At 45.3% G+C, this 16411-nt stretch overlaps 1 protein-coding gene across 1 annotated transcript in view; it reads right to left on the bottom strand.

The window, feature by feature from the left end:
• Positions 1-623: 623 nt before the first annotated feature.
• Positions 624-16411, bottom strand: part of LOC119450122 (KICSTOR subunit 2) — a 29143-nt gene continuing 13355 nt past the window's right edge. The window contains exons 8-10 of the mRNA XM_037713488.2: positions 8570-8732; positions 7514-7612; positions 624-822 (exon numbers count right to left, since the gene is read on the bottom strand). Of these exons, the coding sequence (XP_037569416.1) occupies positions 649-822; positions 7514-7612; positions 8570-8732 (436 nt within the window). The 3' untranslated portion in view covers positions 624-648. The remainder of the gene's footprint in view (positions 823-7513; positions 7613-8569; positions 8733-16411) is intronic.

Raw genomic sequence — 16411 nt, 5'->3', positions numbered from 1 at the left:
TAAAGGATTAGATGCACTTAGCTTGGTGTTTAGTTTCTGTTCCGCTCAGACCAGTGTATGTGCCACAGTGTGGTATATACACAGCGCCTTAGAAGGAATGCTAATATGTGTATGCAGAACGCTCAAGCCAGAACTCTGCACTGGCTTCGGCAGAGTCGATTTGAGGAGAGTGCGATGGTGCATCCACATGGCTCTATCATTTCTGCATCTCGTGACTCTGGCTCGCGCTTGCTGGCTTGCAGTCTGAAGAATCACCATCGTCGGCGGCCGCAACCTCGGCAGTAGTGAAACCTGGCCGTCCACGCCAGTACACCGCAGACGAAGTAAGGGAGCAGAAAAATGCAGCAAAACAAGCGAAAAGCCAGGCAGCGAAATTCACCATCGTTATCAACTCTCCCAATACATGGCGGGTGGAACAAGCATTAACACAAACATTACTTGCAGTGCAAAGCTCGAAGGACTGCTCAGCAGCGTTCAATTGAATATTAATGCTTTCGCATTCCAACTCATAAATGCTTAGGTGTCCTCAGATTTTTTTTTTAAATTCACCTGAATGACCAACTATGAGAGACACAATTCAAAGCTGCTGTGCATTTCAAAAGCAAGTGAGGTAAATACCTGTGTATTTAAAAAATAATTTATTAGCACTTATTTATTTCCTGGCTTCAGCATGCCAAACACTTTGTTCCCCCGCACATGAGCTGCAAGGTCTTGCATGCACGATACAATGTAGGTATCCCGTTCTGACTTTCGTGATACATAGATGGCCACCATTGTCACCCGTGGATCCAGCTTGATCAGGAAATAGCTCTTCTCCATTCTCTGCCAGAAAGCAACAGGTGAAGTCACCAAAGTTGACCAATCTATTAGAGTGCTGAACAAGCAATTAGTTGCTCTTTTTATTATTTCTTAACATTTCACTACGTATCAAACCCAGACGCTGAAACCAAATCAAACTGCATTCTGGCATAATGTCAGCATGGTAAAATATCAGCGTGTAACCATCTACACGTGATTTTCCAATATTCTTTAATGATTTTGAATGCTACCAAAGACCTGTCCATATGCATCCATTAAAGTCCACTGTTTGAAAGGTTCAACTGTTCAGTACCAACAAAATTACATGCTGCCAAAGACCTTAGGCAGTGGCCCTTCCCAGACAAAATACATACAGTGAGAAAAGGTAAGTACATAAAGGCACTTATTCAACGTCCTTGCCAGTTTTTGCAACAAGCCTACAAACTTCACCCTGAGGCAACAGATGGTGCAACAGTATGCTTGGCGGACATTCTCAGAACACTAACAAACACTTCTAAAGCCAAATCAGATATCCTTTTCCTTGACAAATATATTCAGACCATATGAGGCTCAAAATAAAACCTCTGTGCCCTCTTGATAAACTAATCAAGCTGATATGGTGAAACAGACTTATTCCGCTGCATAAAGAACTTTGTAGTGCAACTCTAAATCAGTTCAGAATGGTAGAGTATTCTTTCAAAACCCTATTTGGATTTATTTGGCAAATAAAAGGTTGATTACTCCAAGAAAAACTTAAGGTCAAGCTTACCTTCATTACTTTGCATGCCCGAATCACTGCACCAATGACATTATTCCGAGGTCACAAATTTCATTGTATTTTAGCGTACCTCAGTCCTTTTTGTGTCGAGAAAATGCAAAACAGATGCCAGGTGGAGTCCTCGTTTACTTTTGAACATAATGTCAGAGTTCGTTACTGATAAAAAAACTGCAGATCCCACATGCTGTGGGAATCGGTTTAAGCGCAGCTATCATTGATGTTTGCAAAGAATGTACCTAGCTCTGAAGACAATCACTGCAACCGGCTGCTTCATGTGTTAGGGAATTTCAGCTTCTGGGCTACCAACTTGTGAAGGCAGAAAGGTGATTATTAATGTTAAATTGTATGTCCTATACGACACAGAACCTTATATTTAAAAAAATATGCCTTAAGCTTGAATTACTGTAGGTAATGTCATGAGCAGAGATTACTTCCACACACATAGGTACGTCTGAGTTCGATGTTATGGTCAACAAAGGCGAAAAACATTCCTTAGAGATCCACCCAACTTTTAACGCGATAGCTTTAAGGGCCCCGTGTCACAGAAAATCCGGCGTCGACATCGGCGCCCGGCGTGCGATGTCGGTGTCCGTGGCAGAAAAAATCATCCCCAACTACCTCGACCGCGCAAGCCCTCTACATGGTGCAAGGCATTGGTGAACAAAAATTGAATTTCTCACAGTGAAATCCGTCAGAAAAATGGTAAAGTACGACTTTACTTTTCAGCGTCGGATTGCAATTTGAATGTACGAGAAAACCTAATTCTGTTACGAGGAAACTCAAACACCAAACCCCTTTTCCAGCATTTCTGCCAGACCTACAGCCGCGCGCTCGGGTACTTTACTTGCGAAAATGATATCCAGATGGCGCTCGCATCCTCGGCAAGTCGAATTGGGACTTTGCCTGAATGCGTTTTGGACACGCGCATGTGTCGGGGCAATAGCAAACAATTCATAAAAGAATAAAAAAAGGTGCTAGGGTCTTCACATTTTAATATAAGACCACTCATTGCCCCTGGAAAAATGTCTTCCCAGCAATGCATTTCTGTTTAAAAGTGAAGCCTACTATAAGGGGATCGGTGTAAGCTTGGTCTTTGTAAGCTGGCTTTCGCACGTTCTGTGTTGCAGTGAAGCGCTTCCACTGAAAGAAAAATGCCTTGCGAACGGTAACACTATCGCATTCCACTCTTAAAGGCAAAGCTTAAGCATCCTCCAATTTTTTGGAAACGCACATAAAATATTGTGTCAGCACTTAATGTTCAATCATAAACAACAATTTTTGATGCTTAACTGCTTATATTGGTGCCAAGGTTGTGTATGTTCTGTACTTATACATTGCCTTTAATCAGCAATGAATCTGAATCAGCTTTCCAATTTTTGAGTTCTCATGTTTTCACTTTTGCACCATATCCAGGCTGCTTACTTCCTTGCAACATGCCTCCAATCACATCACATATCACAATGCTGCCCTACACCATGAGCTTTGTACTATGTTCTGATCAACCGGCACCATACATTACACCAGTCTGCTATGACACCCCTTAAATGCCAGTGCACTGTTCCATTTAGCGAGGTACGAATAAAGGTCAGTTTGTTTGTTATCACAGAAGGATGTAACTGCATGGTGCAATAAATCCCTTCAATTAATCAGCACGTGCATTTGTCTTTTATGTTTTGTTCTGACTTCACACACTTTCCTCACCTGCAGCAGTAGCTTAGTGGCTATGGTGTTGTGCTGCTACGTCCCAGATTGCAGGTTCGATCGTGGCTGGCACAGTTCATTGGTGGTGAAATGCATAAACGCTCGTGTACTTAGATTTAGGCGCACATTAAAGAACTTCTACATAGACAAAATTGATCCAGAGTCACCCTCCAGGGCGTGCCTCATAATCAGGTTGTGGTTTTGGCATGTAAAATCACAGAAAAACCATGCGCTTCCCTTCTAAAAAAAACATTTTATTCTTATTCCACTCAAAGCCACTCACATGCCTTCCTTGCACCGTGCCGTACCTGTTCCAAGGCCTACCAGCTCGTACCTCAATATGACTTCAGCTCGCTAATTAATTACTCCCAAAATGCTTCTCATCAGCCGTACCAGAATGCACAGATACACATTCAACTGAGTGTGTGGAAAGTTTCAGCTCAATAGCCTTATTTTACTGTGAGAGCAGTAAAAAGCTAAAAAAATTGGGTTTACTTTTTCGTTTATGCTATCCATTATGCAGATGTTGTCATGGCCAAATCATCAAGTTATCTCATAATTGTGTCGTTGTGAGGCGACCTCCTCAACCCCAGCTTCATCCTTGCCACAGCATCTATACAAGATGCTGTGTATACATATACGCAGCATCTTGCTAGGCAATTAAATAAACTGCAGTAATTATTTGTGCTTGTTAATCCCAGCACAATTCTTGAAAGCATGTTACCTCTGTCCGCACATTACGCTACATCTGCCCAAAGTTTGAGCCAGATAGCCCAATTATTTCATCTGCTGTGATTGTTTTAAGCCGTTGATAAAGTTGTGGAGGCTACACATGGGGCAGACACAGATGTTGACACAACAGATATGGCGCAAAGTTCACAGAAGCCAATTGCAACGAAATTTCTCTTTGGCTAAACTAGTTATAAATGAGCAGCATATATCACTGAAGCAATCTTGGCGAAGCTGCAGGGCTTGCAATTGTGTAATGTTCTTGTTAGCAGCCTTCAAACAGCATCTAAGCAGACAACGCGTGCATCTGGTGCAGCATCGCACCCAGGATCTCTGAGGGGGGGTGGGGGGCAAGCACTTTGCATAATATGCAATTCCCTTGTTTTAGCCAGAGGAATCCAACAGCAAATAAAGTGCCTAATAATTATAATAATGATGCCAAGGATGATGACAATGTTTATTTCTTCAGCGTTTTACTCAATGTAATTTAAGAGTGAAGGAATACAGTTAAACCTGCTTATAACGAACCTCCATATAACGAATTCCTGGATATAACGAAGTTTTTGTATTCCCCGCCGTGACTCCATAGAAGCGTATGTATTTAACCTCTACGTAACGAAGTGGCAGCGGGAGACCCCCTCGATATAACGAATTTTCCCCGCCGACAACCTAGAGATTTCACCCCAAATTTTGTCATTTTTGCGCGAGCAGCAACCGGAAGCACCTTCTCCGCTGTGCTGAAATGCGAAGCGGCGGCGCGCTTAGCGCGCTCGAATTCAAGGCACAAGAGCGAGCCCACGTGTGCGTGCGTGTGAGCGTGCGCGAGGCGGGCCTGCATCCCTCGACCCGGCAATCTTGCCGCCGTGGGCGTGACCTTTCCCTTTCCCTTCATTCAAACCTGACCCCGCCGCTTGTTGCAGCTGGCCCAGCCCGCCAAGCCGGCACTCTCCTTTTCCTGTTGATGTTGCCGAAGGAAAAAAAAAAAAAAAACGTGTATATATATATTTTTTTCAACGCGCTGGCTGCGTCACTCTCTGGTTACTGCGCAAGTCTCTGCGCTTCACTTCACTAACTTGACACTAGGTGACACTATACGACGCTACGACGCCATCGTGTCGCTCGCTCTACGTTTCCGACGCCTCGTGCTTGTGCGAAACGACACGCGTCCACGCATCCAGTACCTGGTGTGACATTCGAAGGATGAGTGCTTCGACGAAGAAACGCGGGATATTGACCTTGTCTGCAGTTCGCTTTGAAGATAAGCCCGCGCGGGTGCACACTTTTTCAACATCGCAGATCACTTTCAAGATACGGCGGCCGCCGCCGAAGCAAACACCTCCCTTTCTTGCCTCCCCCGCCGTGCCTAGCGCGGAAGCGCACTTCCGCCCCCCTTCTCCCTCGCGCGCACGAGATTGAGTCGGCTGACCCCCGCAAGCTTTCACTCGCATGCCCAGCGTACGACGCGTGGCGACGATGTTGCCGTGTTTGGACTTTACACGGAACCTCAAAGTGACGTCCATGGGGACGGCACAAATGCGCTTCGCAATAAAATGTGCTTCTGCGCTGGTTACTACTCCGACGGTGACAGCGAATTCGCACCCCTTCACCGGCAGCTTCTCCGCGTTACCGGGAACTTATCTCGAAGGCCATACTTTTGTGCGCGGCAATCGAAAGAAAATACGTCATGGTGGTCATGTTGTTAGTTCACTATCGCTGGTGACCTGTCGTACGGGCGTCGCAACTCGAGAATCGAACGTCTGCGCACATGAGATTTTGCCGATTTTGTGCCTGTGCGTGTAGAACAAGAAAAATAGTATGCACTAACCATTTGGTGGGCAATGAGCGACTACGGCTTAAGCGGTCAGCCAATACATGGGGTTCAATGCGGGCTGAGTGGGGGAATCTTCGCGACTACGTAAACCGCAATTACGCATTAAGCAGGTACGTGTTAACAGGTTTGACTGTACTATCCTTACTTCGTATAGCTGCCTGCTAATTTGCTGTCGCAATCGCAAAGACCTTCGCCTTTCGGGCGAAACTGGGACTTTTTGGTCATCGCAACTTTAGTGTATTGGGGGTAAATCTTGAGCGATAGTACATACGGTAAGCGTTTCTTTTTCCAATTTTTGTGCCGAACCTGCATATAACGAAATCCTCTTTATAACGAAGTTTTTAGGGAATTTGTCAATTTCGTTATATCCAGGTTTAACTGTATATACAAGACAGTGATAGAGTGTTTTTGTTAATCAGAAAAATTCTACCTCAAGCCACCTCCTGAATTGTAATGACAATGTGAACAGAGCACTGAAGGTACACGTTCCACTGGTGGGGCTGGACGCGTGGGGCGTGGGGGGGGTTACAACACCTGAAACCCCCCCCCGTCGGTGCGCCAATGATCTGGTGGTTGTCGCTATGATATAAGTCCCAACAAGCTGTCATCGAGATTTTTCAATGCGCCGTAAGCTTTTGCAGGTGGAGTCTTAACTTGGATGTCATGCTGAGGAGCCGGATTTTCTAGGTCATGCATCGCTTCCAGCGAGTGGTAATGTGGCGTTTTTAATTCGAATAGCAAGACCAGTTGTCTTTCCAGCTACCTAGCTATCCTACCAAAAATGTGGACTGAACCTGAAGGCGCTGTACACGTGGGTATGTCCCACTGTCTAAGTGCGGCTCTTCGATGCACCTTTTTGATGCCAACTTGGGTATGTGCCCCTGGGGCCACATGTCATGTGCCACTGGGTACATGCCGCAATTTAACGAACCTCTCTGACGCCAACTTGGGTCGCTGTGTATGTTTCGGCTGGAGCCACTTTAAGGCGCAGCGTGTACAGAGGGAGGGAAGCACGAGAGAGGAGACCAGCTACAGTGAACGCCTCATACACGACACGTTTTGGCTATTCACATACTTTGATAGTCATTATAGATGAATTCAAATGTTTTCAACTTCGGTATCAAAATTTTCTACTTTTAGGAAGCTTTTTATGGCACTTCGGCTCATATTTCAAACATCAAATTTTGCACGGAGACTCCTCTATAACTACACTAGTTATGCTTTTTATAAAATGCGGTCCAAATTTTGTTGCACTTGGCCTCTGACTGCTAACACATTTTAATGGCAGAATGGCAGGAGGCAGAGTAGTGTGTCAAACTGAGTGATATCCACCATTGTGCTCTGACATAGGCTTAAAAGTGAACATGGACATGTTGAACAATATTGGTTGTGCTTCCTCTACTCTACAACACAAATGCATCAGTTCAGCAAGCATTTACATGATGCAAGATGCAGTAACTCTCATCAATGAATCTGTTCTCTCTTCTCTACCTTCATTCAATACTACTAGTTTTGATGTAATCAAAGCACTTTTCATCAGTTTTTTTTCTCACAACCTTGATGCATAGTGCAACACACATACAAAGCAAACAAAAAACTTTTTTTTTTTCAGACATAGATGCTATTGCAGTGAAGAAATAATGAAGTAGAAAGAAATGAAGGCCACCACTACTCACTGAATCATAGAAGTAAACAATCCCCTCAGAATTGAGATCATCAGACTTCTTTGTGATGATCATTATAATATTAGGTCTGTGTTGCTTGTCTTGATAAATCTGCATGGGGGAAAAACATAGCAGTATGTTGGTGACAGAAGTCACAGTACAAATCAAATTTCACAAGCAGGATGGAAATACACAGAACCTTGGATTCATGTAAAGTTTTGGAGGTTCTTAAACTGAACAATCTTGATGCTCTCGATAGGAATTACAAAGCCAGGACCCATTCAATGGAAGAAGAGAAACACGTTTGGCTAACTTGTGCTACCTTGCAGCAAAGTTATTCAACCTCTTCCCACCTCAACCATTGTTCTGGGTTCAACTTGTCCACCTGAACTTATCTGGTCACCCTGACAAGTACCCAAAACGAAAGTCTGAAAGTGCAGTGCATCTGTGATGACTATCAAGTGAGAAAAGGTCCCACAGACATAATGAAAGAAACTACCCCAAATTTTAGTTTTTTTTGTGACCTGCTTGTATGTACTCCCTGATCCCGAGGGGAGAGAGAGCTACCTATATAATCGCTGCTAAGGAAAGCAGTTGTTGCCCAGATGAAGACAAGTTCCCTTGTTGAAACACCAGCTTCATGCTTTCCTTGTTCAAACACTGTTGATCCCTTCCAAGTCTCCATAATCCTGTGAACCCTTTCAAGAAAACACCAATGCTCCAATGTTCCTTGGTTTTCCAGACTGTTGCGTCACACTGCCACAGGTCTCAGGCAAGGCCACCTGCTACACATTTTTGCATGTTTTCTCCATTTGCAGTGCTTATGACAGACAGTACAGCAGAATCTCACTAACCTGAAGCTGACAGGACTAGGGGAATACCAATGTGTCACTCATCAAGAGTTTTGTTCCCTGAAACAATGCTCTAGTAGATATAGTAGTACTTTATGCCCACTTGAAGTAAAAGTTTCGGTACATTCACAAGGCCCAAGCTTGTTACTTTCAAATTCTTACATGGTTAAAACATCCACGAATCACACAACAGTATATAGTGCTTTCACAGACTCACAGTGGGATAAGAATAGATGACAGGATAGGAGTCAATTCCTTTGGGAGCTTCGACGATGTGGTCCGGGTGGCAGTAGCCATGTTCATAGTAGCCTTCAACTCCTAGCGCTTCGAAAAGCAACTGGACACACAGTGCATCCGACTTTTTGCACAGGCTGGCTATCCTGGCGAGCAGATGAAAAAAAGCCAAATATAAAAGGGAGAAATCGATCAAATGAACAGTGTGGCTTCTGAGCACCAAGAATTGGTCATGTCTCGCACGGTGAAGCTGTAGAGCCCACAAAATAAGGCAAACGTCCACCAATTATATAAAATGCTCGGAAATGTACACAACAACAAAGGCAGCATTAAAACAATGATGACAGCAAAACAACAGCAGCATGGCAAAGACAGTACGATGATGCAGATGGCAGGGGCAGCATGATGACTTTAAAGGGGCCCTTCAACGTCCCAAAGAAAGCATCTTAGATGACATCAATAGCACTGTCACCATGCAGCAATTCATGCATACATGACTAACTATGTGCCACTATTATGATTGGAGAAGAATGTAATGTGTTCTATGCTTGTGCAGCATTCTGAATACAGTGCAAGAGCTGTGAAATTACGGTTAGAGCCATTTTAATTATGACCTACATCCGAATTCACATCAAATACAACCTTTACAATAGAATGCGTTTTACATGACATGCTTTGCCCCAATACTGACAGATGGCAACGCCATACTGTTTCAGGGGATTTTACATTTTGGTGTTGCCGCAAATGATGCAAACGCTTAATGATGATTCATTCTGCAGGAAAAAAGGCTAGTAGTACGTGCAGACATGGTATTAAACTGCAACTACTGCTAAATGCTACATCTGTGCAAGCTTTGAGTGCTAATGAGCTGTCGCACCAAGTGGGTGGTACCAGCAATGCAGCACAGTGCCGGAGATGCAAGCAAATATTCATTTGCATTTGCTTGTGTCATACTCGTGTTGGCCCCACCGCTACTCCACATAACTGCCACTCATTCCGCTTTCAAACGGAGCTGCAAAACAGATGGAGGCAGGGCCTGTTTCATTCATATGACCTCATAATACTTCTGTTTCCCCCAACTTTTGCTGATTATTCATCTAGGCATTGTGTGATCGCTTTCGCTTGGCTCACTTAATGCTGACATAGCTGTCAAATGCATGTAGCGCACAACATCAGGGATGCAGAGAGAGAGAGACAAAACTTTATTTTGATGGGGCACGGAGAAGCGTCGATCTCTGTGGTGGGTGGAGCCCTCAGTCCAGGGCTCCAGCGGTGGTGGCAGCACTTTCGGCTCTGGCGATAAGCTTTCACTGATCCTCCAGTGCCGAGCTGGTAAGCACCATCTCCCACTGCTCGTGCGTTGCGTTTGGATTTGGGGAGTTATTGGGGATATTTTGGCATGCCCATGAGGTGTGGTAGAGGGTAGCTCGCTCTGTACAGAAAGGACAAAGGGGCTGATAAAGGGTGGGGTACATCGCGTGAAGGAGCGTGAGGTGAGGATAGGTGTTGGTCTGGAGTTTCCTCCAGGTCGTGGCTTCAGCTCTGGTGAGGGATGGGTGCGGTGGCGGCATCGTTCTTCTCGAAAGGAGGTAGTGCTGCAGTATATTGTAGTAAGTTTGTAGTGTTTCTGGACTTGGGTCCTCTGGCATTGCCCGGTTGCACTGACCTCGAGCTATCGTGTGTGCACGATGGTTTCCGCTGACGGCTTCGTGTCCCGGTGTCCAAATTATCGTGGTGTGGGGTATTTCGTTGAGGCGATTAAGAATATCGCATGCTATTTTATGTAGATGGCCGTTCGCGTAGACTCGACATGCTGAGGGATGCAGAGACTGTTACACAGTGGTGCGTTGTTTTGAAGCATAAGTAAGTATGGTGGGACCTCGTGAAAAGTGTTGCAACCATGGAAACGACACCATCAACAAGCAAAGCAGGCTTGGAAACCATGGTGTGCCTGCTTCTGCTATGTAACACCGATCACCAATGCTCTGCTGTGATTGGGTGTAGCAGTGTTGCATCAATGGGAAAGTGAAATGTGGATCCAGAGACGTGCGAATTAATGTTGAGGGCAACTCTCATTTTGCTTGTATTTCAATGTTCCGGCATCCAATAACTTACATTGTTGTGCATTAATATTCCTACTTTCTTGTACTCTTACCTTTCTGACATGCCGAGAATAAATTTAAAGCAAAAATTATGTCCTTCAAAAAGTGTTGGAGGGCCCCCCTTTAAAGGCCAATTGCAACGAAATTTGGGCTGCATAAAAAGACTAGTTTAAGATAGTGAAGATGCATAGTGCAGTCTTCGTGCAAAATTTACATATGATATGCCAGTGGATGTGTCACAAAAGGCTTGTAAAAGTAGACATTCTTGATACCGAAGCTGACAAGAATGCCACCATTACCAATAACCAGAAGTGACACACATCTTGGAATGCACGGCTCCTTGGCATTATTTTTGTGATCTGGCTCCGGCCGTGGCACAGCGAAAAATATCGGAGACGACATGCTGGAACTTAACACATATACGCTAACCATTAGGCTCATGTGTTGTTTGCTTAGGTGGAATTTATGGGCTGCTAATAAGAAAATTGGACAATCACTAGCTCTGCGGCTTAGCCAAAACTGTCTCAGTAATATGTAATATATATACTCATTTATTACCAATTTAGCAAAAGTAAAATTTTGTTGCAGTAGGCCTTTAAATGCTGCCACGGTTAAATGTTGCATGTCGTACCTATATCCTATAGAGTAATGTCTATGAGTTCCGACTCCAGCTGATTCAATTTTTCAGTTAATTTGATCCCAACTAAAAATCCCAGCCAGCGCGAATACGTTTCTATGGGCCACAATTTCAATCCTGGATATGTGCCTCACTGGCTGGATGGTGTTCTTTCTGATCCCACACTGAGCAGATTGCCATTTTCTTTGTCTACAGTAACACAGTTGAAGATAGTGTTGCTACAAGTATGTAGCTGCCCACTAGTACTTAGTGCAGTAAAGGTATGGCACAGTTAAAATGTAACTCAACTAATCAGAAAGAATGCATGTGTGCAAAGGGGCCAGTGTTCGTCACACATTGTAAGCTTACAACTACATATTTACACTTTGCGAGAAAGCAATTGCCTATGACCATAAACGATGATTAACTGCAGTAGGTGAATTAGAGGGAAGAAGCCATCCTGTGCTTCGGTGGGGAATTTCTGGTGGCTGTGAGAACAGCACCAGGTGAGAAGGGCATAAGCAGCAGAGCATAAGCAACGTGCGTAGGGATGGGTGCTTGAGGCGACATATGAACGCTGCGTGTTGAGGAATGGCTCCATAGGCATATGTCATTGTTCGCAGGACATCCAAGTTACAATCATGGCCTTAGATGATGGGACTGACTGTGGTGTGCCGGTTGATTCAAGTGTTGTCACAGGCATGTTCCCCTGTAAAGCCGAGTGGAAGGGACTCTGTAGCCGTGGACCGGTTGCTGTGAGCCTGTGTTGATGACACAGGGAAGCATAGCCTGTAGGTGTCGGCAATTGCTGCATTGGTTGTATGAGCCTGTTGTGTTGAGATAAACAACTGCAGCTACAGAAGTGTCAATGCAGCTCACGTTACTGGTATGAGCGTGATACTGGCAAGGTTAGTTTGGGGCACACTGCACACCCGTGGCAGTAGATAGAGTGAAGCATGGTCTTCGCACATTTTTCGCAGTTGCACGTGCTGGGGCCTCACTATGCTGAAAGTAGTTGGCAAGGTGGTTCAAACGCCGTAGTTAAGGCTGTGGAGGACAAGGGCAGAGTGGGAACGAGAGTGTCGTTAGCGACGTGGAGCTATGACAGCACAGGCGGTGTGGTGGCACTGCAGGAGCTGCTGCGTGCAGATCACTCAAGTTTGCTTTTCCACTATAGTAGTGTCAGCCAGAGTGAACGACCAAGAATGATGAGTTAGCTCAACGACGGTTGACTTCTTCTGGCTCGAGGTGTTATAAGTGCTAGGTGGCTCATGTTGTTGGCCGAGAGGATGCTGTTGATTGAAGAACAAGTAACAGATTCAGGATATGGTGGGGATGAAATGAAAGAAGATGCAGTACGATGGGAAGACTAGTTGCGAGCAGTTCCTTCGTTCGTCTCGTCTACTCTCTGCTGTGGTCTCTTCAGTGTGCGCTGATATTTCTTAAAGCAAATCGCAAGCACAATTTTTTGGAGAGCACAATCACTTAGCACCAGCTGAAAGCCATAGCGCCATAAATCAAGTGGGCGTGCCACGACTCTAACCATGTCCTTGGGCCCGCGCCGTCTCCACCCGGCCTAGGGAGCACTGCAGGTTTTGCACCGAGGCACTTTTATTTCCCTAGCACTAACACAGCTTGGCGACTAAGGAAACATAAAAAAAGCAGGAAAGAAACACGTAGATAGCGCTCCTGAGAACTACATGCGTTAGGCGAATGCACAAAACCCTTCTCCAAGCTTACGTACAGCAAGCAGATGCAGACCCTTGGGAGGAAGAGAAAAAACGCAATAAGTCGAAAACTCAGTGTTGAGCTGGATTGACCACAGCTTGCAGTGGCAGGGACGTTTTCGACTATGCTGGGTAATTGAAGCACTGTTGTCATCACACTGCATGAGGTGGTTTGTGCTTGAAGCACATCACCAGAGTGGTTGGAGTGCTTGAGGGCGAGCTCAACAGGCTTGGGGGCCAGGAGTGAACACAGTAGTGTCCTCTCCTGTCGTCGATCAGCAGGAAATGTTTGAAGGACAGTTCACTTGACACCACTGGCAAGAGGTGGTGGGCATACAGGTGACAGATTGCAACGATGGGACTGAGCCGCAGTCAGGGCTCAATGGTGGTGTTGATGGTAAGGGAGACGCTGATGGTGTTAGTGTGATGGTGAAGTTAGCCAAGACATCTGCCTTTAGATTGTCGTAATGTGTGGAGGAGCTGAGCAAGGGTAAGGACTGGCAGAGAAGGATGTCAGCTGGGAGATGAACACCAGAACTACATACTTAAATGCTTGGATCGTGACCAAGTTCTTGACTGTCTTGCTGCTCGAACCTCGGAAGAGACAGGTTGAACTGAGGCGTTGGCCAGGTTGCCATGGTCGCTCCATTTGAAGGAGAGGTGCCACACATTGGCTCCCCAATAAGCTGTGGAGATGGTTGCCGTTGCAGATGAACAAGGCCATGTTCATTTGAGAAGAGCCTGAGTGGCCCTGGCATACCAACTGTCCTGGCGACTGGCTGAATGGCAATCTTTCCCATCAATTCCAAGCCAATTGTCATAATCTTTGTCGGTGGCACTGCAGTTCAAGATAGTGCTGCTATAGGTCCAGAGTCCAGCAGTGGCTAGCCAGGGGAGTAACATTTCACAGTGCAGGCCCGGTAACCTGGAGCATTCCTCTTACAGCTCACATTCAGCCGATCATCTTCCTTTGCAAACCTCGCGTGCGGCTGCTAGTTACACCTTAGAACAACTGAAAGCTGAGCAAGCTGGTAGGAACTCATGTTACTGAAAGGCAGGCCGGCAAACATGGACACAAGAACGAACGAAAAGGACAACACAAACACCATGGCACAGCAAATGCTAGTGGCACCACTACAAGTGCAAATAAATTTCTATTCTGTGATACAGTTAAACATGGATATACCGAAATTAACAAATTCCCGAAAAACTTCGTTATAAAGAGGGTTTAGTTATATGCAGGTTTGGCAGGAAAATTCGAAAAAGAAACGCTTACCGTATTTACTCGATTGTAATGCGCAATCGTTTTCCGTGACCAAAAGAGAGGAAAAAAAAGCCTTTACAGTACCGCGCACCTCACGCTTTCATACAGAAATACAACTATCCGCTCAAGATTTACTTCCAACACAGTAAAGTTGCGATGAACAAAAAAGTCCCGTGGATGCGTGTCCTTTCGTACAAGCGCGAGGCGTCGGAAACGAAGAGCGAGCAACACGATGGCTGTCGTAGCGTCGTATAGCGTCACCTAGTGTCAGGTTAGTGAAGTGAAGCGCAGAGACTTGCGCAGTAACCAAAGAGTGGCGCTGCCAGCATGTTGAAGAAAAAAATGTTTTTTGTTTTTCAATGAGTGCCGGCTTGGCGGGCTAGGCCAGCTGCAGCAAGCGCGGGATCAGGTTTGAATGAATGGAGGGGGAAAGGTCACGCCAGCGGTGGCAAGATCGCCAGGTCGAGGGATGCAGGCCCGCCTCGCGCACGTTCGCACATGTGCGCTCGCTCTCGCCTTGCAGTCGTCGTGAATTCGAGCGCGCCAAGCGAGATGCCGCCGCTTCGCATTCCGTCGCAGCGGAGAAGGTGCTTCCAGTTGCTGCTCGCCCAAAAATGACAAAACTTGGGGCGAAGTCTCTAGGTTGTCGGCGGGGAAAATTCGTTATTTTAAGGGGATCTCCCACAGCCACGTCGTTACGTAGAGGTCTCAAATACATGTGCTTCTATGGAGTAACGGCGGGAAATAGAAAAACTTCGTTATATCCAGGATTTCATTATATGGAGGTTCGTTAAAAGTAGGTTTAACTGTATTAAGGTTCGCTGGTTTCATCTTTTTCTGATTGCCAGAATTGGAGGCATGCGACATCTTTCTTGCTAAAATATTGGTTGCACGTTTTATCTTGAGCTCTAATGTCATTTCTAAATTAGGTTTTCTGTTTTGAACTTATAAAAGAGAGTGCGCTTTTGATTCAGGGGCAAGTAGAAATTGGGCAAATGCTGCCAAATGAATTAGCGTTGTGTCCTGCCATCCTTTCTGCCTCTTGTTTAATTCAACCTGACAGATCAATCAACTTCATCTGTCCCGTCAGGGTCAAATTAACGGAAATCGACTGTAAAACGTTGATGATAGCCAATTTTGAACAAAGATGAACAAAAACAATGTTAGTGACAACAACAAAAATAAAGATCGCATGAGAATTATGCTTTTCAGATAGCAAGATACGGTCCTTGTTTTCAAAGCCTACCAGATGTGCGATTTCAAATATGCTCGATGCTCATTACACCATCTTGAGAATGCGCGCACAAACCTAGGCAGCCGATTTTGATTGCAACTGCTTATCTATATAGCCCAAGATCATTTCAAGCCAGTAAGAAGCGTTTCAGCTATCATAAAACAATAAAAACAGAATGAAATTAGTCTGTGGTAAGGTCTGAACTGAAAACCTTTGCATGATTTGTGCTTGTGCTGTATGAACACCATACAGCACCATACACCATACTTGTGCTGTATGAACACCACCTTGTGCTGTACCACCATATAGTAGTAAAATTAAGGGAGTACAAAAAAGGACATGGACAAAACTGAACAATGCAGTCTTGTCCGTGTCCTTTTTTGCACTATTTTAATTTTACCGTATACAGTGTAGACCGCTTATAACGTAAGTCGCCGGAGTCGCAAATATCTGCACTATAAGTGGTACCACACTATAACCAAAGCAACAATTTTCAAGGCCCGCACATATGCAAACATGTGCACCGAGCCGCCACGCGTATGCGACAGTCGAGGAATGCAGCTAGAATGTTTGCATTGAATTTACAGTCGAATCTCGTTAATTTGAACCAAATCACGCGGCGGCGCCTCCGACCGGCATTGCGCCGGCACCGCCGTAGAGTAAAAGCTTAGGAGAGACCCCTCAATGTTGCACGCGAACAAAACAAAAAAGAAAAAAAAAATGCGGCGGAAATTTCACCCTCTCTCAAATGGCAAGGTCGCCGATTCTGCGTTGCGCCGGAACATGCGTGTACGTGCCGACGTCTCAGCCACACTACCGTAGCCACGCTACCGTAGCCATGCGTAGAAAATGGCAGTGAACCCTTCTTTCTCCTTTATGCTT

Source organism: Dermacentor silvarum, chromosome 4 (assembly GCF_013339745.2).
Source record: "Dermacentor silvarum isolate Dsil-2018 chromosome 4, BIME_Dsil_1.4, whole genome shotgun sequence".
Taxonomy (NCBI): domain Eukaryota; kingdom Metazoa; phylum Arthropoda; class Arachnida; order Ixodida; family Ixodidae; genus Dermacentor; species Dermacentor silvarum.
The sequence above is the reverse complement of the archived record's forward strand: the minus strand, read 5'-3'. Positions and strand labels throughout refer to the sequence as shown.